Below are 26,656 nucleotides of genomic sequence, written 5' to 3' on the forward strand. Positions count from 1 at the left end.
TTGTGCTTTGTTGGGCTTGTGATCAGTCCAAACTCGCGGCCATCATGTCATCATTTGGGTGACTCTTGAAAATGTGACAATTCCCAGGTCTTCTCTGTCTACCGAACATCTCCAGTAAAGAAATCATTTCTCCACTAAAGGAATGATTGCACACAGGGCTACTTGTTTGAAATAATGATACTAAAAAATACCACCACTCCCAAGAATTTAGGCTTACGACTATGTCTTTGCTCAACAACCAGTTAACTATCATCAGTAGCTGGCTATTGATATATTCTCTCGAATTTCCTGTCTTTTTTTCTTTAAACAGGTTCAGTTTGTAGACCTGCTTCCAGATGAACAAAGCCAGAATCCCCAAATCAGAAGGGGCACATACAGAAGCCTGAAGCAATCCAAACCTGTTAGGATATTCTTCACTCCATCCCAAACTGATCTGAAGTTTTTGTTTGTTTGTTTGTTTTAAAGGAAGCCAGGAATCTAAGGAAGCAGTTCAAATTGCAATTTAAGTTACAGATTTAAAAAAATGTATGAAACTGTTAAACTGGAACGAGGCAGAAGCATCCAACAGCCTCCCGACTCACTGAATAGACATTTAATTTGGGTTCTATCCCTGATGGGAGCATTCTGAAGACATTTTCTGTTCTTCTACATCCTATAGTCTAGGCACCAGAAGGACACTTTCCAGCCTGACGTAATGAGGAGTGAACCTCTCTCAGGAGAAAGACTTCCATGCCCTGGCAAAGTTTGGAAAAATGATCACTCTCAGTCCTTCTTGCTTGAAGTGGGCCTACAGATGGAATTGTGAGCCTGGGAGCTGGGGAGTGTAGTTTGGGCACTGTTGCTAACTCACCTTGTGATGCTAGGCAAGTCTCTTCCCTCCATTTTTGGGTCCGCTCATTTGGAAAATGAGGGTAAGTAGATTACGTGGTCCAAAGGGTAGGCAGAATAATGGCCCCCAAAAAGGTCCACGTCCCATGGCCTGGAACCTGTGAATGTGTTGCTTTACATGGCAAAAGAGACTTTGAAGATGTGATTAGTTAATAACCTTGAAATAGGAGGGTTATCCTGGATTATTGGCTGCGCATTATCTAGTCTAGCCTAATCTAATCTAATCTAATTAATCTAATAGAGTCCTTTAAAAATGGAAGAGGCAAGCAGGAGAGGATCTGAGTTAGAGGGAGGTGTGACTACAGGAGAAGGTCATTGTCTTTGTGATGTAAGGACTCAACCCATCAGTCCTGTCTTTGAAAGAGGAAGAGGCCACAAGCCAAGGAATGTGGGTAGCCTGTAGAAGGAAAAGGTGAGGAAATTGTTTCTCCTCTAGAGGCTCCAGAAAGGAAGGCAGCCCTGCTGACACCTAGATTTTAAACCAGTGAGACCCATGTCTGATTCTTGGCCTCCTGAACTGTAAGGTAATACATTTGTGTTGTTTTAAGCCACTAAGTTTGTCATTTTGTTTTGGCAGAAATAGAACACGAAAACAAGGACACTTCCAGAAACTGTGCACCCTGTTTCTAAAAATTAAAACCCAGCTTTGCTAACAGCCCTGGGCAACCCTAGCTGAGAGGATGCTTGGGAGGAGACATCAGAGGGATGCTCTGTCCTAGCTGCCTCTTGGAGCCTGGTGACTGCAAGCTCCCGGCCCCGGCTTGGTGTGTGTGGCTGGTGTGACTTGTCCCACTGGCAGGGGGAGTAGTACTGTCATAGCACCTCGAGTCTGAAGGGGCCTCTGGAGATCATCTGTGAAGACACAGGTAAGGTATTATCTTCATATTCAGATGGAGGGAACTGAGCCCAGATAGGTGCATGATCTCATCCATCAATTCCTTGTGTTAGGAGAGAGAGAGAGAGAGCGAGAGAGAGAGAGAGAGGGATTGGATAGCGAAGCAGGGACCAGACTGCCTGGTCTAGCCAGTGCTTTCGGTGCACTTGTGCATGAGGAGGGAGGTACAAACCATATTAGGTCTTTCTTCGTGGCTCTGGGGATGACTTTGAGTTGGGAGTGGTGGGGGGAAGTAAGGGGAAGTAAAAGATTGGACCACAGGAACTGGCCCTGTGGAATTAGCAAGATGCTGTGAGGACGAGGATTCTGCAGGAACAGGAAGCTCTCTCTTGCCACAGGGGGGCTTGAAAGGGTATGCCCCATCCCCAGCAGAGGGCACCTCCCCCCCTCCTCTCCTACATGGACATGCTCTCAGGAGTCGTGGGGAGCAAGGCAGAAGTAGGTCAGTTTGATGGGGGTGAGGAGGTGGGCTGCAGAGAGGGTTGGGAAAGGCAGGAGTGCGGGAGGGGGCCATGCTGGGGCAGGTGTCCAGCCTGAATTCACTGGCCGGGTCAGGAGGAGCCAGGACAGAGGACGGAAGAGCAGAGGCATGTGAAGCCCTCCTCTAAGGTTTGCAGGTCTGGGCAGCGTGCTCTGCCTCCCCGTCTGCATGCCACGTGCCTGTGGTCCACCGCAGCGTCATTCAGACCTCGGGCTGAGACCAATTCGTGGGGTGGGGAAGCCATTTACAATGTTGCGATCAACAGTGTTTAAAGATGTGGGATAGAATAGAATAGACTAGAATAGAATACAGAGAGTACGTGTTTTGTAAAGGCAAGTAATGCATAAACTATGTCATCTAATTATCTATCTATCACCTATCTATCTATCTATCAATCATTATCTATCTATCATTTATCTATCTATCTATCCATCTATCTACCTATTCGTCCTGTGGTTTTTGACCTGGCAGATCTGGCTCTTTCCTAAAGTCTTGGGGAGGAAGAGTGCAGGGGAAGGGCAGAGACGACTCAGCCATTTCCACAAGACCAGCTTTTAATATGAGTGTGATTGGAAGCACAAATAAATAAACGCCAGAGAAAATGGAAAAACCAAACCAAACCTCAGGACATCAAAACCCAAATTCAGAAAATGAAATGAAACAGATCTCTGACAGACAGACAGACAAAAAAAAAGCCCCCCAAAGAAACAGAATCAGACTGTACAAGCCGTGTCACAGGGAGAGCAGAATGACATGGGCAGCGCGGATGAGTCCCCCAGGCCGCTGTGGAGGGGATGGGGGTGGCCCTGATCACCCTGTGGGCCGGCTTGGGGAGGTGGGGGAGGGCTTTGTGGGCAGGTTAAGAACCTTCACAAACTACACAAGGACCGGACGTCGTCGAGTTCTGCGGTTTCCCTCTTGATCGTGCAGGTGTGATTCCAGCGTGGCCTCGTGGTGACTTTGGGGCTGGAACCTGGTCCCCCTGCACAGCTGCAGAGGGACTGCTGGAAACCGCAGGGAGGAGTGTCAAGTACAGAGACAGACGTGGAGGCGGTGCCGTGAGGACTCAGAGCATGCAGTTGCTTTTTACATCTGGCAGTGAGATGTGATGGCAGGTCGGTTCTCGGACAGTTCCAGAGCGTGACTCACTTCTCCTAAGAGGGACGGATGTGCGGCAGCAGGGCCTGAGGACGCGTTGTGCCAGACGAGGCTGGAGCGAGGTTTTGACAGAGAGTTTGCTATGTGTGCATAGGGGGCTCTTGCTTCTTTCCGTCGGTCGGCAGGGGCCATCCCACCTGAGCCTGCCGTCCCCTGCTCTGGTCCTGGGCCTCAAGGTCTGTCTGGGGGGTGCCGGGCGGTCGGAGGGCTGTCAGCAGGCAATCTCCTCCAAGGTCCCCAGGGCCGTCTGCAGGGGCACGTTCACACTGTGGCTGATGGTGTCGGAGTGGTTTGGCATCGGGTCACAAGTGCTCTGGTGGGAAGGGGAAAGTGGGCGTTGATGCTCATTCAGCAAAAGTTCATCACGATGCCCCCCGGGCAGCCCAGCCCAGGCCCCGGGAACCACGCTGCCCACTGTGGGCTCCCCCGGGGCACAGCTGCTCCGCCCCAGACATCTCCCGCGCCGGCTTGCCATCTTGGAGCATGAGGCTGAAGGGGCCTCATTGCCTTTAGAATCCTCTCCATTCTCCACCTAGGCACACCCGCCCCCGCCCCCGCAGAGTGGGGATGGGGCTTAGCGACTGGTTTGACCTTCTCTCTAGCGGTCCCCTGATGTGTCACCTGAAGCTACATCTGAGTGGTGTGTGTAGCTTTGGAGCTTGGATGGCCCATCCTACCTTCGCCCTTGGGGCCTCTGTTGGGTCAGCCTGGGCTGGAGGAGGGGTGGCCTGTGGCCAAGCCTGGGGCAGGGGGTGCCAATCGCTGAGGCCAAGCAGTGGAGGCCCCTGACAGCCAGAACCCTGACCCCTGATCACAGCTGCCCGAAGGACCTTTAGGTTAGGCTGGCCCCAGGGAAGAGTTGTCTTGGGTCCCTGAGCAGGGTGGGGCTGAGATGGCTTTGAGTTTTCCAGGTGATTTCCAGGCTGTGGAGGGCTGGAGGCTGGGAGGGATGGGAGCAGAATTCTGTGCCAAGAATGCGGGGGAGATTTGATGAGGATGCGGCTGGGGGAGGGGGAGGGGCCAGAGGGGAGGGGCTCTGAGACATTCTGAAGGCCGGTGGGGGCGGGAGCCTGTACTTGCTAAGCGCTCATTATAAACTAGGCAAAGCTCATGGCTTTACAGGCCTGGCCTCGCTTAATCTGAATGGCACCCCCTGAAGCCCCAGTGATTTAGCAGATGATCAGAAAGGGAAGTAACGAGCTCCCAGCCGCTACACACGGCTGGGAAGCGGGGACCTGGGATCCAGGCAGGTAGCTGAGTCCAGAGCCTGCCCTCCTTCCACACTGCCCTCTCCTCAACAGAAGCTGTCTTCTGTTCAAGCAGAGGCTGCAGGGACCTGAGAGAATCAAAGTGAGATTTTTTAAGCCTGGGAGATGGGTAGAGAAATAGTGTCTGGAACAGAAGGGGGAGCCCGAACAGGAGGAGGGGGCTGGGATCCATTTGGCATGTTATGATTTTAAGGGGGCAAGTGGCCACTGAACGGGGTGGTCTCTTGGGGCCGGGTGCTGACTTGGGGAAAGCCAGCGATCCCTGCAACCTTCAGTGGAGCCCGGGGTCCAGGAGCAGACGAGTTAGGGACGGAGGACGAGCAGCATAAGAGGTGCTGCCCCTCTCTGGCTCGAGGAATGAGAGGCAGAGTAGGACTGTGGTTAGGGAGGCTTTGTGCCCAGCTCTGACACTCACCTGCAGTGTAAACTTGGTCTCTGAGCCGCAACTGCCTCATGCACAGAATGGAGATAAAAACAGACCTTCCTCTAGGGTGACTGCCGGGTTGAAACGACGTGGCGCTCTTAAGGCACTTAGCACAGTGCCTGACATGTACCAGGCATACAGTGGTTAGCAGTTCTAATGGGTATTATTGCCACTACCAAATTCACAGGGCCGCACACCCTACGTCCCCTTCAAAATGGGGTAGAGTACCAGGGACATCCCTGCTTGTATTCTGCCACCCCGCAGAATAAGGGAGTGGACCTACGCAGAGCCTCTCCGGTTCTCCCAAGGCATGAGAAGAGGAGCGTGGCCTCTGGTCTGGGAGAAGCTGGATTGGTCCAGGCAGAAGCATCTCCTGGTCTCCACTGCATCCACGGCTTACTACTGGGTTCTGGGGTGAGTCTCAGAGAGAGGCTCAAGGTTCAGTTGGAGTGTCCTTGGATTTGGGAGCTGCAGTGTCACGAGCCACGGAAAGGTGTGCAACGAAGCACGGTCCGCCCTCCGGCCCCACCCGGCCCCCGCATCTGGGTTAACACGGCCTGTATGTGCCAGAGGAACTAACCAACCTACAAACCCCGGGCTGCCCTTACCACATTCTCATCGTGGCTCCCTTCCTCCTCTTCTTTGCCAAGCAGGTCTAATAGCTTCTCTTTGATCAGCTGCAAGAAAGGCAGGAAGGGGGTGGTCAGGCCAGAAGAACGGCGCCAAGGTAGAGAGAGAGACCTCCCTCCACGTGGCTGGGCTGGGGCCCCTACCCAATCTTTGGGCTGAGATGGGATTTTGGAGCAGGAGCTAGAGCTTGGAGGGGGTCACGGGAGGGCCTGGTCTCCCAGTATGGCTGGTTCCTTGTCTGTCCTGGGGGGGACAGAATTACTCGTCACTTTTGAGGCCTGACAACTCCACAGTTCACAAGATTGGGATACACTTGAGTTCTTAACATTTTATTCTTAGCAAGAAAGGGTAATTACTAAATATGTTCCCTGGTGCGAGTCAATTTCTGTGATTTTGTATATCTTTTCACAAAAATGAGTAAACACGGCAGAATGAAATCTGGCCATGGGACCCGGTTTGGGAACAAGGTCACCATGCTGAGAGCAGGATGTGGCACTCTAGAGGGCCCCAGTCACCGGTGCCCTCCGGCTCCCCGCAGTGACTGCCAGCGGCCTCTGGCCATCGCCAGCCCCCTCTGGGATGCAGGCCACTGCTCTGCAGGCCCCGTTTGCTGGGCTGAGACTCAGGTGGTCCTGGGGACGGTGTTGGGCCTGGACTTCCCTGAGGGATTCTGGAGTCCCTGGAGCCATCCCGGGGCTGGGGGGAGGGAGGCAGTAGGAAGGCTGACGTGCACCCGGAGCGCTCAGTGACTGAAGCCACTGTTTGCTGTGTGAGAAGCTTTCAGAGGCTTTGTCCAGCTGCCTCCTGAGGGTGACAACTCCCGGACAGTTAGTGGCCAGGAGCGGCAGGGGTGCCCTTGTTCTTCCTGCTCAGGACTGATGAGCATGGCAGGAGTGCTCCTTCCCGAAACCTGCCTGGACCACGGAGGGCGCTGCTCGGGTGACGGGCCACCAGGAGGGCAGGTGTGTGTGTGTGCGCGTGTGCATGAGGTGTGCGTGTGGTGTATGTGTGTATTTGTGAGCAGTGTGTGTGAGCACGGTATAACTGTGTGTGATAAATGTGTGTGGAGTGTGTGGTGTATGTGTGTGCAGGTGTTGCGTGTGAGTGTGGTGTGAGTGTGTGTGATGCGTGTGAGTGGTGTGCGTGTGGTGTACGTGTGTATTTGTGAGTAGTATGTGAGTGTGGTATAAGTGTGTGTGACGCGTGTGAGTGGTGTGCGTGTGGTGTACGTGTGTATTTGTGAGTAGTATGTGAGTGTGGTATAAGTGTGTGTGACGCGTGTGAGTGGTGTGCGTGTGGTGTACGTGTGTATTTGTGAGTAGTATGTGAGTGTGGTATAAGTGTGTGTGATGTGTGTGAGTGGTGTGCGTGTGGTGTACGTGTGTATTTGTGAGTAGTATGTGAGTGTGGTATAAGTGTGTGTGATGCGTGTGAGTGGTGTGTGTGTGTGTGCATGTGGTGTGCATGTGGTGTACATGTGTATTTGTGAGTAGTACGTGAGTGTGGTATAAGTGTGTGTGACATATGTGTGTGCATATGTCGTATGTGAGTGTGGTGTAACTGTGCGTGATGTGTGTGTATGTGGAGTGTGTGTGGTACATGTGTGTGCATATGTCGTGTGTGAGTGTGCTGTAACTGTGCGTGATGTGTGTGTATGGCACGTGTGTGAGTGGTGTGTGTGGAGTGCGTGTGGTACATGTGTGTGCATATGTGGTGTGTGAGTGTGGTATAAGTGTGTGTGATATATGTGTGTGCATATGTCCTATGTGAGTGTGGTGTAACTGTGCGTGATGTGTGTGTATGTGGAGTGTGTGTGGTACATGTGTGTGCATATGTCGTGTGTGAGTGTGCTGTAACTGTGCGTGATGTGTGTGCATGGCACGTGTGTGAGTGGTGTGTGTGGAGTGCGTGTGGTACATGTGTGTGCACATGTGGTGAGTGTGGTATGCGGTGTGAGGGTGAGGGTGCACACACACCCGTGTCTGAAGCCCCCTAGCAGCGGGAGGGGCTCAGGGCTGTGGCCTCAGCACAGTTTCATCCTCCTCTTATCCCTTCTGCTCCCTCCCTGTGAGTGTAGACAGCCCTGAGAATAGGCCTGTGGCTTCTGTCTCTCTTCCATCCATCCCTCCCCCAGTGCCTAGGAGGTGGTGATAGACAATATCCATGGACAGGGAGGAGGAGGGGCCCTGGGGGAAGAGAGGCCGTGCTCTCCCCCCATCCACGCTTTGGTTCTGGACGTCGGGGCAGGATGAGGGCACCAGGTCATTCCCCCACAAGCGATCCCAAATCTTACCTCATAAATATAATCAAAGAGCTCTAGTATTGTAAGGATACTAGCACCAATAAACAATCCCATCTGACCACCAATATCACCTGGAGAGAGAGAGAGAAGACAAAGACTTGGCTTTCCTGACAGCGTTTCCGGAAGGGGCGAACAGACTGTGAACTCGGAAACCAGGCTTTCTGAATGGGTTCCCCTTCCCGGGGGGCCTGGGCCTGGTAGCTGGGAGGCCAGGCCCTTGACGCGTCCCTCCCTCACTGCACAGCTCTGAGAGCTGGTGGTTTTGGTTTTCAGCACCCATGGGGACGGGAACTAACCTGGATGCTTTCGGGGGGACCTGGGATAGACCTCGTGGGCTGACAGGCTTGTTCAGTTCCATTCAGAACCACACTGGTGGGGCTCAGGTTTGGCTCTGGGCTGGGAACAGACGAGGTGCGTGTGGTCCCTGCCCAGGGCGAGGACACAGTCTAGCTTGAGACGTGTGTCAGGTGCCCTGAGTGGGGGTCTCGGGAGCAGTAACACAAGAGACACCCCCCAATCATGACATGGGCTTTGGGGCCACCTTGGGGCCCCTCTCACCCTTGGGATAAGGCCGTAGGAAGCATCTCCCTATCTCCCCACCTAAAGGTAAATGTTCAGTTTGGTCTCTTTCTAGAGTAGAGGTCCTTGCCCTGGATGTTGGGCCCCACCGACCAAAGTCTTTCTAGACTGGTCTTTGGATCCCCCTGCATCAGACTCTTGGGATACTTGTAATCAGTGTAGATGCCTGGACCTACCTGAAGCCTACACAATCAGAATCTCTGGGGTTGGGGTCTGGAGGTCAGGATTTTAAAGTTCCCGGGTGGTTCTCTGGCCCACCAGAGTTTGAGAACCGCTCTCCTGTGGGAGCTTCCAGTGGTTGGAGACCCCCTGAATTGAATGCAATCCATTGTGTGTGCACCTGGGCATTTGCAGAGGGAGAGTCCGTCTTTTACAAGTTATTATCAGATTCTCCAGGGGGTTCTGATCCCCCCAAAGCCCCAAGCGCTTCGTTCCAGAGGCAGTGTGGCAGAGCAGGGGGCTCTGAGGTTGTGAGTTTGGAGGGTGGCCACCAGCTCGCTGCGCGGCTTTGATAAGCCCTGACCTTCTCAGGAGCTTTGCCTTCCGGGGACATTTGGTGGTGGAGGTGGTCGGGGGGTGGGGTGGTGGTCGGAGGAGATGAACTGTGAAGTCCTTTCCAGCTGTGACCTCTAAGACTGGCAGCTGCTGGGCTGGGCTGGGCTGGGCTGGGCTGGGCTGGGCTGGGGAGAGCGGGTGCTGTTGGGGGTGAATGTACCATCCTCCTGGAGATTCCAGGTTGACCTCTGGGTCTGAGAACTTTCGGATGAGTACCTCTGCCCACTCCTCCCCTGATTATGGCTGGAGAAGCCCAAAAAACACATCCCCAGGCGAACAAGCCGTGACGACGGGGAGGCGGCTCTTCCTGGGGGGACCTGGTTTGGGGCTCAACGTGGCTCCCCTTCACTCCTCTCCTGCCCCTCCGCCCCCTCTAATATCCTCAATGGAGGCTTATCAGGGAGTGTGCACAATGCATGTGCACGTCAGGAGTGGGGCGTGTCTGTGCGTGTGTGAGCGGTGTGGCGGAGCGTGGGGTATGGGCCTGGGTGCCCCGCGCGCGAACGCGTGTGGGATAGACGCAGGCGATACGTCTGACCACCGACAGCTTTACATAGGCGGCAAGCCACGTCTAGGGTAGCTACACGAGTGCGTCCAAATGCGGCTTTGTCGGGGCGGGCATGGTGTGTCTGAGTGAGCATGTGTGAGCATGTGCGGGTGTGAGCACGTGAGTGTGTAGGCACGCAACTTGCGTGCACGTACGTGTCTCTGTAGCCGCGTGGCTTGCATGTGGGTCTGTGAGGGTGTGTTCACCGCGGGAGGGGTGCGCTGTGTGCGGTGGGGGGAGGGGAGGGACGGGCCCGATTGGGTGCCGTGGCTCACGGTTTGCGAGCAGCATTTGCTGTCCTCACGGGAGGTACAGATGGCAGCATGATTTTCACGGCGGGCTATTCTGGGTGGGAACAAGATGCTGGGAAAACGCTCTCTCATATCTGCTGCAGGGACCAGCTACCTCTCCTGACAGATTCGGGGCTCAGGCCCTCGTTGCTGCGTGTGTGTGTCTGAGTGTGACTGTGAGCCTATGTAGGGGAGGGGAGGGGAGGGGAGGAGGCATGTCCTTGGTCTTCTTTAGGAAATAAAGGTGGCAGGAGCAGGACTCTACCACCAGCTCAGGGCATGAGGCTCTTTGGCCACAGACCCTTTGGCCACAACAATCTCCAAGGCCCAGGTGATGACCACCTTAGCCCAGTGGGCACCCCACTGTGGCCCAGTTCCCCAGCCTCCTGGGAGAGGAACAGACATGCTCCCACGGTGCCGCAGGGTAGGCCCTGGGTCCCTGGCATGGTGTGTCCAGGTGCCAGAAACTACTATTTATGGACCTCCTGTGGGCTGGGGCTTTTCCACATTTAACCATCACGGCAAACTCACAAAGTGAGTTTTATTAGACCCATTTTACAGATGAGAAACCTGAGGTTCAGTGAAGCCACCTGCCCACGTTCTCCCAGTTGGTGTGCAGCAGCCCGTGGCTTGCTCTCCCCCTGTACTTCCAGGTAGAAGGTGTATGCCTCCCCGCCCTCACCCAGGATGCTATTCTCACCTGATTCAGTTCACAGAGACAAGAGCTATTTTTCCTCGAAGCCACAGACACCAGATTCTTTCTTGAGAGTGAGTGGGAGTTGGGGGACGAGTCCAGAGCAGGTCTTTTTAACTGTGCATCCGCAGGGGTCTTGTGAGTTTTACCCTGGGCTGGGACTGTGTTGAAATTAACTTCCTGCATCCATCATGTGCCCTCGGGGCCAGGGGAGCTGGCCCTAGGGTGGTGTGGCAGTCAGGTTTGTAGATTTCTGGGGAATGCATGGCCCTTCTGTTGTGTTTGACAAAGGGCTCTCAGTCCAGGGGGCACCGGGCCTTCTCAATGCAGCAAAATTGCTTTCCAGTGGGGGCTCCATGGGGGACCCTCCCTGGGCCCACTGCCTGGGACCGCCCACAGCTCAGCCCTCCCTCCACTTGACAGCTCTTTCTTCCTGCCATGGCCCCAGGGCTCTGACTCCAACCTGGGGGCGGAAGACCATAGAATCCCAAGAGGATGGCGCTGGAAAGGCCCCGAGAGACGGTCTAGCTCACCTACTTCATTGTGTTGATGGGGAAACTGAGGCCTAGACTGGGACACGAACTGGGCCTAACACCTCCAGCACGTGGAGTTCTTCCCATTCTGGGGCAGGAGCAGTGCAAAGGGAAGAGGGAGTAACCCGCCCACCAGCCCATCCCCATGAGACGTGGACATCTGTGCAACAGACGCTCTGACTTACCAAGTAAGGCAGCAACTTCGTACGCCTTCTTCTGTTCAATGGTCTCATAATTGAGAGCCTCAAAAAATATATCCAGGACGAGGATGTTCTCTCTGCAGAGGAAATGTCCAGTGTCATTCGTGGTGAGAACCATCAGGATCCACGGGGATCATCTAATACAATTTCCCCACAGACAGATGGGGAAACTGAGGCCCAGGGAAGTGAAACAACTGGCCCAAAGTTAGAGCTGGTTAGTGGCACAGCTGGGGCTTGAACCTGACATCCTGACTCCCAGCTCAGAGCTCTTCACGGGCCTGGAGGCGTATATCAGCTGTCCCCTTGGCCCCTTCTTGCTAACGCCCCTCTCTCTCTGCACCCTTTCCAGGAATCCTGCCTGGCCTCCAGGTTTCTGTGCTCCCAGAGGGTCTGCCTGGGCCCTTACGTGCAGGTGAGCTCAGCACTGTCTTGACAAGGCTTGCTCGCCTGGCCCCCGCTGACCTCCCCTGCCCACTCTGGAGAGGCGCCCAGTTCTTACTGGGATTGATAGCAAGCTTCTCCTAGTGGGGGCCCTACCCCGGATGGCCAAGTCAGCTGCAGGGACCAGGGAGGGTTTTTAGGGAGAAAACCCACACCTGGTTGCAGGTGTTCTGATGGAAGCACCCCGGTTCCCTTTTGCTCTTTTGGGCAGATGTGTGCACGAGACACATCTAGGCAGGAGAAGTCATTATGGCTGGCACAATGTCTGCGACAGTGGGGCCTGGCACCTCCTACAAAGTTCCCTGGCTCCTTCCACGACGTGGCTCACAATGACCTCAGTGCTCCTTGTCCTCAACCCACAGGGCAAAAGCCGTCCCAGGATGAGGTCTGGTGACAGTGAGGGCAGGAGGGAGAGGCTGGGGGAGAGGAGCCCTCTCCCCGCGGGGCTTGCCCAGGTGCCATTCACAGTGTCACCCTCTCTTGCCTGGTTTATGGCAACTGCTTCCCACCTGGCTCCCTTCCGCCCACCCGGCTTCTGGTCCTTCCTCTATCTGCCGCCTGAAGGGTCTTCCTAAAACCGCTAAACTAATCCACGTGACGTAAAATTAGCATCCAGTTCCTCCATCACTCAGGCTACATTTAAAACGCTCAGTAGCCACATGTGGCCAGTGGCCATCATGTAGGACATCACAGATAAAGAACATTTCCAGAAGGTTCTACCTAAACGGCAAATGTGAGCCTGTCACTCGCCTGGTGGAAGTTCTTCTGTGGCCGCCTGTCCTCTTAGAATAAGTCCACTCCCTTCGTCCCACCCCTGCCCAGCTCAGCCTGCAGGATCCTCTACCTTGGACATAGCCACCTCCCCCAGCCTCCCCTTCCCGTAATCTTGTCTGCCCTTCACTGATTTTCTCTGCTGAGCCTCTGCCTGGGACACCCTCTGCTCCTGTGTCTTTCTTTCACTTATTCTGTTAAAAGATATATATATATTTTTTGAGCATCAACTCTGTGCCAGACACTCCACAGCAGAGAACAAAACAAGAAAGTTTCCTGCCCTCAAGGAGCTTCACTTTTGTGAAGCAGGCAAGTTAATTTCAGGAAACACACACGTGAATATAGAATTACACACGGTGGTGTGTGTTATAAAGGAAAACACCAGAGTGCTTCGAGAGAAAAATGACAGGAGGGGACTAATTTAGTCGTTCAAAGAGATGACGTTTAAATGGAGACCTGCACAATGAGGAACCAGTTAGGTGAAGAGTGAGAGGAAAAGCATTCCAGGCAGAGGGAACAGAATGTGCAAAACCTGCCTGGAAAACTCCTCTACATCCTGTAAAAACATCTCTGGATTGACATATATACACTAATAGGTATAAAATGGATAACTAATAAAAAAAAATGCAAAAAGCAAAACATCTCTGAAGCTTTCCTTGACAGCATCCCTACGCAAGGTGCGGCCAGCCTCTTCTCTTATTACCTGCATCAGCCTATATAGCTTTCAGTTTTTTTAAAAAAAAAATTTTTTTTTCTTTTAAAGTACACCTGAATTATACATTATTTAATTTTTATTTATTTATTTATTTTTGGCTGTGTTGGGTCTTCGTTTCTGTGCGAGGCCTTTCTCCAGTTGCGGCAAGCAGGGACCACTCTTCATCGCGGTGCGGGGGCCTCTCACTATCGCGGCCTCTCTTGTTGCGGAGCACAGGCTCCAGACGCGCAGGCTCAGTAGCTGTGGCTCACGGGCCTAGTTGCTCCGCGGCATGTGGGATCTTCCCAGACCAGGGCTCGAACCCGTGTCCCCTGCATTGGCAGGCAGATTCTTAACCACTGCGCCACCAGGGAAGCCCTAGCTTTCAGTTTTGTACTTGTCTCTCCACCAGACTATAAGCTCCTTAAAGGCTGGGGCTGCGTCTTAATCCGCTTTGTCTTCATATCCTGAGCCTGAGCACAGAACGTGGCAAACAGCAGGTGCTCAATTAATGTCTGCCAAATAGAATTAATTGCTTACCTTGCCCTCTTCCTCGACTGCCCCCCATTTTTTCCTAGTCCATCCTCCCCCACCTCCATCCACCATGTCCACTTAACGTACGAGATATATTTTTCTGATTTGTTAAATTTCTTCTCGAGGTACTTGGCTGACGTCTTGCTGGGGATCTTCACCATGGAGAGCTCTTTGTTGTAGCGGGTCAGGTTGCAGGGTGTCCTGCAGAGACAGTAATTACTGTCCTTTTCCGCCAGCAGACCTGGAGGGGAGAGGGAGGCAGGGCTTAGTCAGGTGGACCTCCTGGCCCAGAGGAGCCAGGTTTCCGCAGCAGAGGAGTGAGCTGGGAGGAGGTGCCATCCGGGTAAATGAGGGGTGGGGGGCTGTGGAGAGAAGGAGGGCCGGGCTTTTGCTACAGGTTGATGAGGGTGTGAGCTCTCATAGAATGTGCCCACTCTTTCTCTGTTACTCTTGGTCCTGTTTTCCTTCTGCTTCCTTTACTGTAATGTCACCCTTTGTAAATCGTTGAAAAGGCACCACTTTTGGAGAATGGGCTCCAAGGGAGTCCCGGACCCCTCACCTTCCCAGGGCCTTCTTCTCTGCTCCTAGCCTCAGTTCTCATCTACAAAGGGGGCTGTTCTCCAAAGGCAAGTGTGGGAGACCATTTTATCTGAAACTCTGGGCTCTGTGGTACTCCCTCTGGGGCTCCCTCATAGCCAACCCCCACCTGCTCTGCTCGCTGGTTTAGGACGCAGAACTGAGTCTTTGCATCCATTGGAAGTCACTCCTTCTCCTTCCCGCCAGCCCTCCTGGAGGCGTCTGGACGTGTGAGTCCAGAGCTGCTGCACTTAGATCCAGCAAGTGCAGCTGCTGAACGAACTTGAGTCCGGATGATTTCAATACTCTCTGCTTGTCTTGGTTATAAATCATTTCCCGGGGCCGGAAGAGGTGGGCACGTGGAGTGGGTCTAGCTTGGGGGCTGCAGCTTGTTTGTGTGATCTCCCTCACTTGGAAGTTTTCCAGGGTGGGGGGTGTGGACCAGCAAACACCCAGCAGAAGGAGGGGGAGTAGGGGGGCGCGCCTGGCTCAACGGAGCATGCAGAGACAGGACAGCCTTGGAATAACCGCCAGAGTGTGCGCGGGGAGATATCGCTGATTTCCTTTGGTGCCCACCCAGACGCTCACTGCCCATCCTCTCCTCATCTCTGCCCGCTCCTCTGCATTCCGCAGTGCTCTCTGCTCTCCCGAAACCCACTCCTCCCCTACCCCCACCTCTCTACCTCCTTTCTTTCCCTAGTCTGGTTTCCAGCCCTCAACCACTTGCATCAATTCCCTCCCCCACCCCTCTTCTCCTTCCTCCTCTCCATCTCCCTCTCCCATCCCTGCAGGGACGCCACCCTTTCCAGCCTCTTTCCCCTCACCCTTCCCCACTCCCCTTCCCCCCATCTCTCTGCTGCACCCAGAAGTTCTCCCAGGTCTTGATCGCCGCCCCTCCCCCATCATTCCATCTGGCCCCTGGTACTGACCTAGGGCAGGCTCTGCACACTCCTTGTGTTGCTCAGGGGTACAGAAAGGGGCATCCCCTGCAAAGAAGAAAGACAGGGAGAGGTACTCAGGCAGCAACCCCTCCCCTCCTTGGGTTGGGGGAAGGGATTGCATCCAGGTACCTTGGTACCTAGGAGGGGCAGCAGTTCACCAGTGGATGGTCAGAAGGCAGCCATTGATCACGGCTGCTTGGGGGTAGTGGGGGAACAGAAGACTGGGTTCTGATCTGCTCTGTGATAACAAGACCGGTCTAGCTAACTTCTCCCAGATTGCACAATGTGGCTTACATATGTGATAGGAAAGCGTTGACAGTTAAAGTGGGGAAGCAGTGGTAAGCACCTACTAAGTCCTGGGCATGCATTGTCCCCTTTAACCCACACGGGTACCTTCGGAAATAGGAAATACTGTATCTGTTTCACCCATGAGAGAATTGAGGCTTAAGAATCCTGTTTTCCCAGGACATCAGAGCTAGCGGTGATGGAGGTGGGCTTTGAACCCAGGTCTGTCTGACCCCGAGGCTAGGGCTCTTTCCACCACACCACACTGCTGTAAGGGAGTGAGGGCTGCTTTGTTAGTCTCCTCTTTGCTGTGCCCTTAATTCCACATTATAATTGAGATGCCAGTAACAGTGTCATGGGGTGGGGGGGGGGGAATGATTAAAATCTCTCCTGCTTGCTTTGGGCTCAGGTTCCATGGGGAAACCTCACTGGCTGGTGATCCAGTCTGAGCATCAGGCAGGTAGCATTTACCAGTGCTCAATTCTCTCTGGTCTCTGTAGAAATCCAGAAGCTTTATTTTTTCTTTTACCAAGTGCTAAAGTTAAAGCCCACCACGATATCTTTTCCTTACCTTCTCCCTAAACACCTTTTTTTTCAAGAGCTGAAGAACTGATATGCTTCCTCCTTTCTAATAGTAAAAATTTAACTGATATGTTTCCCTTTTTGCTCTGTCTTCTAGGAAGCTCAGAGGCAATTTTAAAGGTCGATAATTCTAAATTTAGATTGCTAGAGAAATTACTGATCATAATGCACTAATTTAGAATTTAGCTCTAAGGATGTTCATTTCAGCATTGGTTATAACAGAAAACAATTGGTAATGAACGAAATGTCTGATATCAGGATTTAGCTAAATAAACAAATAAAGTATGATATAACCATGAAATTGTAGCCATGAAATATAACAGCAAAGTTCCCAGCACATAGTAGGTCTTCAGTCAACAGTACTCTCGATTCCCTCTCCCCATGTGTTAACACAATCACCACTGACGTTTGCAATTGACAAAGCTTTCTTTTTGGTCGCACTGCGGAGCTTGCGGGATCTTAGTTTCCTGACCAGGGATCGAACCCGAACCCCCTGCAGTGGAAGGGCGGAGCTCTAACCACTGGACCACCAGGGAATTCCCAACAAAGCATTTTTATATCTTAGCCTAATTTTATCCTCCTAACCACGAATGATTGTTTTAAAGATAATGGAGGTAAGAATAGAGAGGTTTAGTAACTTGTACCAGGTCACACAGCAGTAAAGTGGAGGAACCTGAGTTAGAAGCCAAGGCCACTGACTCCAGCCTCAGTCATCCTTCCTTCCATGCTGCAGTACCAAACTCTTCCTGCCCCAATCAGCCCCCCTCCCCGCACTCCACTTCTGCCTCTGACAAGCCAACTGCCTCTAATGATGGCTACATGCATTGTTAGTCTGACAACAGAAATGTCAGTACACACGCATTCATTTGCTGGCTGATGGACTCTTGCCTAGCTTGAAAGAGTGCTAGACATTTGGATGCAAGAAGGGAAACATCTGGAGGAAAGCAATAACCATCTGGATGTTTGAACGTGTACCACACCAGGATGCAAGAATTGTAAGCATCCAGATATCTGGACACTGAACTCTAAGAGGGAAGAACAGCAAACAATTAGCAAACATATTGAACATTGGGAGGAACGTTCTCCAAACACCTGACCACTTCTGGACACCAGGATGCTGCCTTGGTTGCCAGACTGGATGTTTCCATCCGCCCTCTAAGAGTTTGGGCATCAAATAACAGTCTTCGCAGAACAGCATCCCTTTGCATCCTCGTGGAGTGGGTGAAGAGTTTCCCATCAGGGTGAGAAATGCAAAGAAGGTCGCAGGTAGTCCTGGGCCCCTGTGGCTGCCCTCGCCTGGCACTGACCTGGCATGTGGACCATGCGACAGTTGCAGTTCTCCACGATGTAGCGGGTCTCACAGTCAATCCGACAGGCAGTGATGCTGTAAACAGGAAAGAAGTCGAGTCCCATCTCCGAGGACCGGCACTCGCCCCACGGCGGGGGCAGGTATGTGAGCTGCAAGACAGGAAGGAGGGGGCAGCAGTCAGCCCCAGAGCTTCAGCCTCGACAGGCCCAGTGGCTCATTCATTCACTTATGCAGTTAACAAACAATTATTGAGCATCTACTACATGACCACCTCAATTCCATTGACCTCCCAAGCCTTCTACGTCTGGCTCCAATACCAGTTTTCCTATCTTATTTTTTTTATAACCTTCTTATAAATGCTGATCTTCTCAAAGTCTCTTACACGGGCCACATCTTCCCACGTCCACAATTTGTCATCTCCCATCTCTCGGCAGCAGAGAAGTGAGATAAAAATTTGGGGGCTCTGCTTCTGGGGGCCCCTCCTTTCTAGGATTTTTCTTCCCATTTTTTTTCAGCTTTTCTGGCAACCCTGAACTCTAGCTTGAGACTTTTAAACTCAATGACTGCTGCTTTCTGCTTGAGCTCTAGCTACAATATTCTCTTAGAACTCGACGTGCCCTCAAAGGAGAGATCAGGTAAATAAATGTGTATTTCATCCAGTGTGATTCCCTTCCTTCAAGGGCTGTATACCCTCCAGTTTCTGCCTGTTTTTAGTCTCTCTCCAGTGCCATCAAATAGTACTTTTGAAATATTTTGTCCAGAGGTTATAATTGTTATTTCCAGAAGGGTTAGTCTGATATAAGCTGCTCCACCATTACTGAGAACCAAAAGTCTCTATATGTATTTTATTTAAGACTCATAATGTTCCTTTGAGGGAGCTGTTCCTATTCTCATTTTATTCATGACGAAACTGAGTATCTGAAAGGTCAGTAGTCTGTCCAAGATCACACACAGAGCCAGTGGCCGAGTCAGCATATGGACCTAGGAATTTCTGACTCCAGTCTTACCCTTGTATACTACATTGTCTCTATAGGAAATTGATGAAAGGAGGGAGAAACACTCCAGAGAGGACCTTTCAGAGCTTTTCTCTTTTGTTTTTTTTCCTAACAGCTCCTTTCTTCTTCCTTTCCCATGAAGGTTTGCATTACTCTCTCATCTTTCTTTGGAGCTCATGAGCTGACCAGGCTTTTCCTGCATGACTTTGGATAAGTCGCTGCTCTCCTCTGGACCTTAGTTTCCCCATCCCTAAAGAGGGAGTATCTGGGGGTAGGTTTGATAGTCTATGATTAGAATGGATTCAGTCCCCTACATTGCTCAATATTGGATCTATAAGCATACAAACTGGATTTGGGAAGAATTCATAGTGACTTTTGGCAAGGCAGGGGGTCTAAAATGATGTAAAATCCTTTTGGGAGACTCTCATTTCTTTTTCTTCTTCTAAAACAATTTCCCACAGTGGGTGGACCAAGAATGCAGCTGGTGAAGCTCTGGGGATGCGCTACTGTTTGTTCAGGGTCAATCACTTCCCTTTTTTTATACAGAGGTCGTGATCCAGATACCACGGCTACCCTGCTGTGGCTGGTTTACCATTTGTCCCATCAGATTTTCTGAAGCCTCACACACCACAGCAGCTGGAAAATCGCAGTGTGTACAGCATCAACTCTTGCTTACCAATGAGTGTCTGAAAGCAGGTTGGAGTATTTGTTTATCCTGGGTAAGCGAAGCCTCAGGGGGACCCTGAAGCACTGTCTTCAACTATCTGAAGGGCTGTCTCAGGGAAGAAGAATTAGATTTGTTTCCTGGCATCCCAAGGGAAAGATAGACACAAGAACAGTTGTCCTAAGGGAAGTGGGGAGGAGGATCACATTTATTGATGTCGCAGGCACTGTGGTAGGCACAGCACATGCATTCTCTTATTTAATCCTAAAGAAGGATAAATTCTGTCTCAACTTTCTAACCTGCTACTATGATTCAATGATAAAATCCCTATCTTGAGGGTGAGGTCCCCATCATGAGGGGTGTTCAAGCAGAAACCATACAACTACCTGGCTGGGATGGGAAGAGAGAGATTCAAGTACTGCATGTGCAGTTGGAGATTCTAAAATCTCTTAAGCCCTTATATCCAATCATAGACCCTACATCTATAATTTTAATTTGAGAACTAGAGACAGTGGAACAAGCCAGACAGAACCTTGAACCTCACTCTTTCACGGGCTAGTTGTGTGACTCTGAGTAAGTGACAAAGCCCCCCATTCCCCAGCCCCCGCGTTTAGCCTCCTCATCGGATTAAATAAGTGCCCAGCAGCTAGTAGGTACCCACCAAGACTTAGTTCCTGTCCCTTTCCCCTAACAAACGTCTCCATGTTTTTCTACCCTTTCATTCATTCAACAAATAGTCCAGCTCCACCTCTGCTCTCCTTACAATCTGGTTTTACAGACTAGCGAAACTCCATCCTTTTTGGCTCAAGTTATTTTGCACTGGGTTTACTATAAGAACTCCTGCCAATGCAGATGTCCAAGTCAAGAGGACACCAGGACGCTGATCTAGGGGTCTGGAGCTGGGAGAGAGATCTGGGCTGGAGATGTAAATGTGTGTGTTTGTGTGTGGCTTTAGTGGATCTCGAAGCTGTGGGGTGGACGAGCCAGCCCAGGGAGAGAGGAGAGACACCAGGATTGAGTCTTAAAGTGTTCCTGCATTTACTTAACAACTCACCCGTCCTTAGCCTTTTTTTTTCTCACTGTGCCATGGAACTGGTGGCTTTGCACAATTGCTTACATTTATGAGCTGAGCAAAGAACTCAGAACTTTTGTGATGGCATACCCCGGTGCTTGCCTGTCATCGCTCCACTGTCTTGAGGCTTCTCTCCACAGTAGTTTTCGTTTTCTAGAGAGAAGTTTGTGTTTGCACCCTCCCTCCCTCGGGACGCCCTATGCTGTTCCTCAGCCACTGGCTTTCCCAGCCTCTCCCAGCCCATAGATCCCGAGGTGTGCCAGCAGGTGGCGCTGCAGTTAGCCTAGCTGCTCAAGGCGGGTCTCTGTAATCAGAGATGCTGGGAGGGAGACTGTCTCATAGGACCTTGCCAAGCTCCCTTGGCCTTTTCCTTGTGTCTGCAGCCCACAGAAGCCTTGGCTGGGATGCTCCTAAGGGAGAGATGCTGTGACGATGATGAGACCGCATAGGAATATGTTCATTCTGCTCCTGGAAAGGGTAGAAAAGACCAGAGGAGAGACAAAGGAGGAGGGAGACAAGGAGAGATGCCCACTGAGCTCACCTGGTACCCACCTGGTTCTTTTGTCATGTCAGCCGCTTGGGCTTTTGATTCAGGGGCTGGACACGATGCTCACCTGGACCAGATCCCTTTAGGCTCTGGGATTCCCCTGCAGGATCCTTCCCAGGGCTGGGTCGGGGTCTTCATTCTGGCCTGCTTGGCTTCCTTCTCTTCCTCACTAGCCCACCTGGCCGAGATGCTCTGTCTGGTTCTCTGTCTGCCGGGAGCACCCATGTTAGGAGCACGTGCTCTGTGGTCAGACCCAGCTGGGTTGAAATCCTGGCTCTGCCACTTGCTTAGTGGGGGACCTCCTCCTTCTGCATGAGAAGCACCCTGAGATATTAACTACTTCAGAGGGATACTGTGAGTTTTGAACATAAGGTACGTGTAACCCAGCTGTGGCCCTTGGCTGACGTCTTCCGGTCTCTGTTCTGTGTCATATGGATAGGATGTGAAACTCAGCCCCTTGTTCATTTCCACAGAAAGCCCACTCACCCAGGGCATTAGAATATAAGGAAGATGTCAGAGTTGGAGGAGGGTCTACATCAGAGCAAAGCTCCTTCACCTTGCCTAAGCCCAGCCCCTCTCCATCTTTCTCCTTTCCTTCCTTCTCTCCCTCCTCCTTTCTCTCTCCTTATGTGCTTTGCCACCCTTTCCAGGAGCAGAATCCACTTATTCTTAAGTAGTTGCATCATCCTCTGTCATCTTGGTAACATGGCAACAACCTTTCCCGTGGAGTCTCAAGGAAAGGCACTTCCCTCCCTAGGAGGGATTCTAAAGCCAAATGTTATCATTATTTTTTTTTTTTTTCTACCTTGTTCTGTAACAAGACGAAACATCTCCAATCGTGCCTGGTGAATAATAGATGCTGAATGAACCAGAGACATTGTTGGCCTCTTTTCTCCCCACTAGGGCGCTGTCTCACCGTGTACAGTGACCAGGCAACAGAGCTGGTTGTGCTTTGCATCCGTAACACAGATACTCACTCTGATGACCGGAAACACAGAAGCACGCCCCGATGACCTGTGGTGCACACTTATTTTCTGTTACTCCTGGAGTCTTCCCTCGGGGATATCTATCTGTGTGTGATTGACCGGGAAGCTAGCATGCAGCAGATTTGACCACTTCTTCGTGATTGTGCCAGAAATGAAGCATAGTGGGTAGCATTGTGAGAGGAGCATTGCTGGGGCTTCCAGGGAGAAGTGCTGAGTGCGAACACCCAGTGAGGTTCCAGTGACTTATGTGGTTCCTTGGGCAGGAATTGTAACCTCTGAGTCTTGCTTAGCTGCTCCATAAAGCAAGGGGTCTGGACCAGAGAATTGCTAAATGCCTCCCGAATCTTCAAAGTTTTGAGTCTATGTGTCTCACTTAATACAAACCGGGATAAAGGGTGGGGAGAGGGGTGGGCTGCTCTCCGATGATCGATGGGGTCTGAATATTTGGCTCACAACGTGTTTTCTTCCCTCCGGGTGTTAGGTGAAACTGATCAAGATGAGGCCAGAGTGGCCCTGGATCAGAGTCAGTGGGAAGCCTTCACTCTGGGAAAAACTGCCTTGAGAGTGAAGGAAAAAATCCCCTTTGTGAGCTGTTTTCCAGAGAGCAGAGTCAGCAGGGGTGTTCAGCTCACTCAGTGAGGCTCCCATGGATGAAGAAGTGCTCGACCAGAGGGAGCTGGCTTCGGGGTGCAGGGAACAGGAGTCAGGGTACAGTCTGGGCTGTTACCAAAGGCTCAGTGGGGCTTTTGTAAGCCCAGCCAGCCCAGTGGTCCAGCCTAATTGAACAAGCACTTAATGAACTCCTACGATGTGCCAGGCACCGGGCTGGGCACTGGGGCTAGAGAGGTGAGTAAAATGGGGGTACCTGCTGTCCAGGGGCTCCTGTTTGCCACAGACCCCTCCTGCCACCACCTTAAGGTGTGTCCCCAGATTCCCAGGGCCTGTTCTCTTCTTCCGCCCCAGCCTGCACAGCTGTGGGCAAGTGGGAAGACAGGCTGTGTGGCCTTGGCTAAGTTATGTAACTACTCTGGGTCTCAGCTTCCTTATCTGCAAAACAGAGCTAATTATCTGTAACTCCCAGGGCCTCCCTGAGGGTTAAATGAGACAATAGGTGGGAAGAGCCTCACGGAGCAGCGTTTCCAAGTGTTTGTTGAGTCCTAGGTTTGGGAAGTGCTTGTGAAAGTCCTTCATTAAAGGTATCAGTCGGTGGCTGGTTCCACGTGCCTTTCCTAATTGGCATCCCCTTCTTCAGCTACACTCATATCTCTTCCTGTTCACTGGATCTCAGGCCTCTAGTACAGGGGCTGACATATAATGGGTGCTTGATACTTATTGAATGAATGAGTGAATGAGTGAATGAATTGCACCACCCTGCTTTCTCCCAGACCCAGTACAGAGGATGAGGGCAGGGGGCTGCCCTCTCCCAGTCCAGGAGGAGCAGAGGGTCCTCCATGTTGGTCTCCACTGGCTCTGCACTGAGGTGGGCTCAGCACCAAATCACATCTGAGTCCTGGATTAGCTGATGGCAGGTTTTCCTGTGTCATCCTGAGCATGTCACTCAGCCTCTCTGTGCTTCTCTGTTCCATCTGTAAGGGGCAGGGCCCTAAAGGTACAGTGCTCCGAGAGGCCCCAGGTTCTAGGATCGGTGGCCTCGTGAGGTCTCCCTGCTCTTGGCCATGCCCTGTGATCCCCCCCCCCTCATTTTCCCACCTTCTACTACAAGTATAAACTTCCCCCTGGCCCACCCAGATGCAGGGGAAATCAGAGCCTGCTTGCTTTCTGAGCCATAATTTTTGGTTTGATGTTTTTATTGCAGCCCGCGGAGTGATTTAAGTGTGTTCACAAATGATTATATTGTGCTCCTTTTAAACAATACTGAAATCAAATAAAATACTAAAATCAAATCCACCAATCAGTCGGTAACAGAGGCAGCAATGGGGGTCTCAGGGGAAGCATGTCCTTGCAGGCAGCACAGAAGCAGTGAGGCACCCGCCCCTCTCCCGCCCCATCCCTGTGGTTTTCGTGAGTGTTCAGTCCCCAAGGTCAAAGCAGGAGAGACGCACCAGGAAGAAGCAAAAGTCATCGCAAAGACACTGAGCAATGATAACCCCTCCCGGTTGGAGACCCTGTGGGAGGTGCTTGTAAGGACAGCGTCTCTTTCAACCCACACAACGACCCTGTGTGAGTAAGAACTACTTGCCCTAAAGACTCACTGTAGACTAATTGATGGTGTAGACACCGCTGATATTTGCTGAGCCCTTACTCAACACCTTCCTTGGACTGACGCCTCAAATCCTTACCATAGCCTTGTGGGGTTGGTACTTTTATGATCTCCATTGTATATCCTGGGAGACTGAAGCGTTAAAGAGACTGTGGTCATAGACAGTAGGAGGCAGAGCTGGAACTAGAAGCCAGCAATCTACACGTTTATCAATGTGCCGTGCCTTGCCTTGCCTTTTACCGCAGTGGGTGGGGTCCACAGGAAGCAGAGGCAACTCCTGGGTGGGTGGATGGAGGCTGCAGCAGAGATGTGGGGATGGGAACATGGGTTCTTCAGAACCCAACATGGGAAATGTTGCACGGAGTCATTGAACAGTTTAGCCCTCACAACAACTTTGCCAGTTAAATATTATCATCCCCATTTTACAGACGAGCAAACTTCAGTAACTTGCCCAACACCACACAGCTAAGAAGTGGCAGAGGCAGGAGCCAAACCCAGGTCCGTCTGACTGCAAGGCTCCTGACTGGGGGTCAGGGGACAGCCTAATCTTGGCTGTGCTGTTACCCTGCTGTCCTCTCTGGGGGACATAGCTTTTTCATCTGCAGCATCTGGGTTCAGAATAGATAACTTCCAGGTGTAATAGAGTATAGTGGGTGGTCTATAAGGCAAACCAGATGACTGCACCCCTCCCCGCATCCTGCACAAATGGCAGCCATCACCAATGGATCACAGATGTGGTGTTAGAACTTATCTAAACACTGCCGTTTGACTGAAATCAGAACCGAGAGGAAATGTTGTATTTAGGGAAGCTTCATCTGCAGGAACCATCAAACTATACATTGTTAACTATTCACATAGACCAGATAAGACTTATTATGTACTATATAAAATACAGAACGTGACTTCCCTGCAAGAACGGGAACCACAACCTACCCTCTTGCGTAGGAGCATCCCCCAAACGGCATTTGGACCATTTGGACCACAGGAGGATTCACCCAATCAGAATTCAGCAACACCCTGGTCCTGCCCTGGGGTCACACACAGAACTGCTGCTTGTGCTGGTTGGAAACTAAATAGTAGTAGCTGATGTAGCACTTCAGCAAGCAACAAAAATCAGTTTAAAAAGTGAATTACCCATGGTTTGTGACTAATAATAAAATAATGAGGTTATATCCATTGTAAAAATGTCTGGGAGGGGGAGAGAATGTGACAAGGGCAAAAAGTGAATTGTTTATTCAAAAAAGCAAGAGGATCTTTTTCAAAGACTATAACTTGCCTCATTCTAACGTGATTTTCACCTTGGGCTTTGCTGGCTCTAGATATGCCTCTGGAGCGCTACAAGAATCCTTCCAGCTCTGGTGTCATGGGGCAGACAGCCCCTGCACTTTTATTTTCATAAAAATATTATTTTTTTCATTATTATTTTCATCCATCCATCCATCCACCCACCCTCTATTCATCCCTCCATCCATCCATTCATTCATCCATCCACCCACGTTCCATTCATCCACCCCTCCATTCACCCTCCCTCCATCCATTCATCCATCTATCCATCCCTTCATCCACCCTCCATTCATCCATCCATCTATCCATCCATCCATCCATCCACCCACCCTCCATCCATCCATCCACCCCCCCATCCATCCATCCATCCACCCCCCCATCCATCCATCCATCCATCCACCCACCTTCCATTCATCCATCCATCCATTCACCCACACCCCCATCCATCCATCCATCCACCCACCCTCCCATTCATCCACCTTCCAAGTGTGCAATAAATGTTTGTTTAGCACCTAATCTGTTCTAGGAACACTCCTAGGATTTGAGGCTACGAAGATGAATAAGACCTGGTTCCTACGACCTGGGGGCCTACAGTCTAGAAAGAACAGACACGCATGTAACAAAGCAAGTGCTATAATGGGGTAACAATGTACGGGAGTTGTGGAGGCACTAAGGAGGGCACGGCCAGACCAACTTGGAGTGGGGGTGGATCAGAAAATTCTTTATGGAGGTGGTGGTCACCTTTGAGCTGAGTCTAGAAAGACTGTGTTGTTCATTAGACAGATCTGGAGTGGGAAGAGTGCCCTGGCTCCAGGGAACTGCCCAGGCAAAGGCCCAGAGATAAAGAGAGGCCTGGCCTGGAAGGGGAGCCTCAGGTAGGGCAACAAGGGGCATGTGGGTGAGTATCAGGCTGGTGTGCCTTGCTCCGTGCCCTGGGAACAGCCCCAGGTGACTGAAAAATTCTCCATCATTGTTATGGTGACTCCTGCACCTTCAGTGAATATACATCCCTGGTAGGTACCAGCCCCTGCAAAATTCATGCGCTGCCTCCACTCCCCAGTGTAAGGGCTGCCTTGGCAGAAGAGCGTTTTTTTAGTGTGTCTGTGCATGCTGACACACCATTATCGTCGCATCTTCGTCCGGACACAATTTCTTGGGCAAGTGCTGTCGGCGCGGGCAGCGTGTTCTCAGCAAATTGCCTTAGTGTGTGATTTGTTGGTTGAAGCTGGGGGAGGGCAAGTGTCGCAGGGATGCAGGCGCAGAGGTGGCCTCACCCAGAGGAGGGAGCTCAGAGGCATATGAGCCAGGCC

The 26,656-nt window shown here is 51.7% G+C and overlaps 1 protein-coding gene across 2 annotated transcripts in view; it reads right to left on the reverse strand.

Annotated features, from left to right (window-relative positions):
• Positions 1–2,889: 2,889 nt before the first annotated feature.
• ASIC2 (acid sensing ion channel subunit 2) overlaps positions 2,890–26,656 on the reverse strand; it is a 1,044,166-nt gene continuing 1,020,399 nt past the window's right edge. For both annotated transcript variants that reach the window (XM_061174981.1, XM_061174980.1), the window contains exons 4-10: positions 17,576–17,726; positions 15,390–15,446; positions 13,972–14,125; positions 11,430–11,521; positions 8,038–8,117; positions 5,723–5,791; positions 2,890–3,735 (exon numbers count right to left, since the gene is read on the reverse strand). In XM_061174981.1, the coding sequence (XP_061030964.1) occupies positions 3,634–3,735; positions 5,723–5,791; positions 8,038–8,117; positions 11,430–11,521; positions 13,972–14,125; positions 15,390–15,446; positions 17,576–17,726 (705 nt within the window). In that variant the 3' untranslated portion in view covers positions 2,890–3,633. The remainder of the gene's footprint in view (positions 3,736–5,722; positions 5,792–8,037; positions 8,118–11,429; positions 11,522–13,971; positions 14,126–15,389; positions 15,447–17,575; positions 17,727–26,656) is intronic.

The sequence above is a fragment of the Eubalaena glacialis genome, chromosome 19, assembly GCF_028564815.1.
Source record: "Eubalaena glacialis isolate mEubGla1 chromosome 19, mEubGla1.1.hap2.+ XY, whole genome shotgun sequence".
NCBI classification, from domain to species: Eukaryota; Metazoa; Chordata; class Mammalia; order Artiodactyla; family Balaenidae; genus Eubalaena; species Eubalaena glacialis.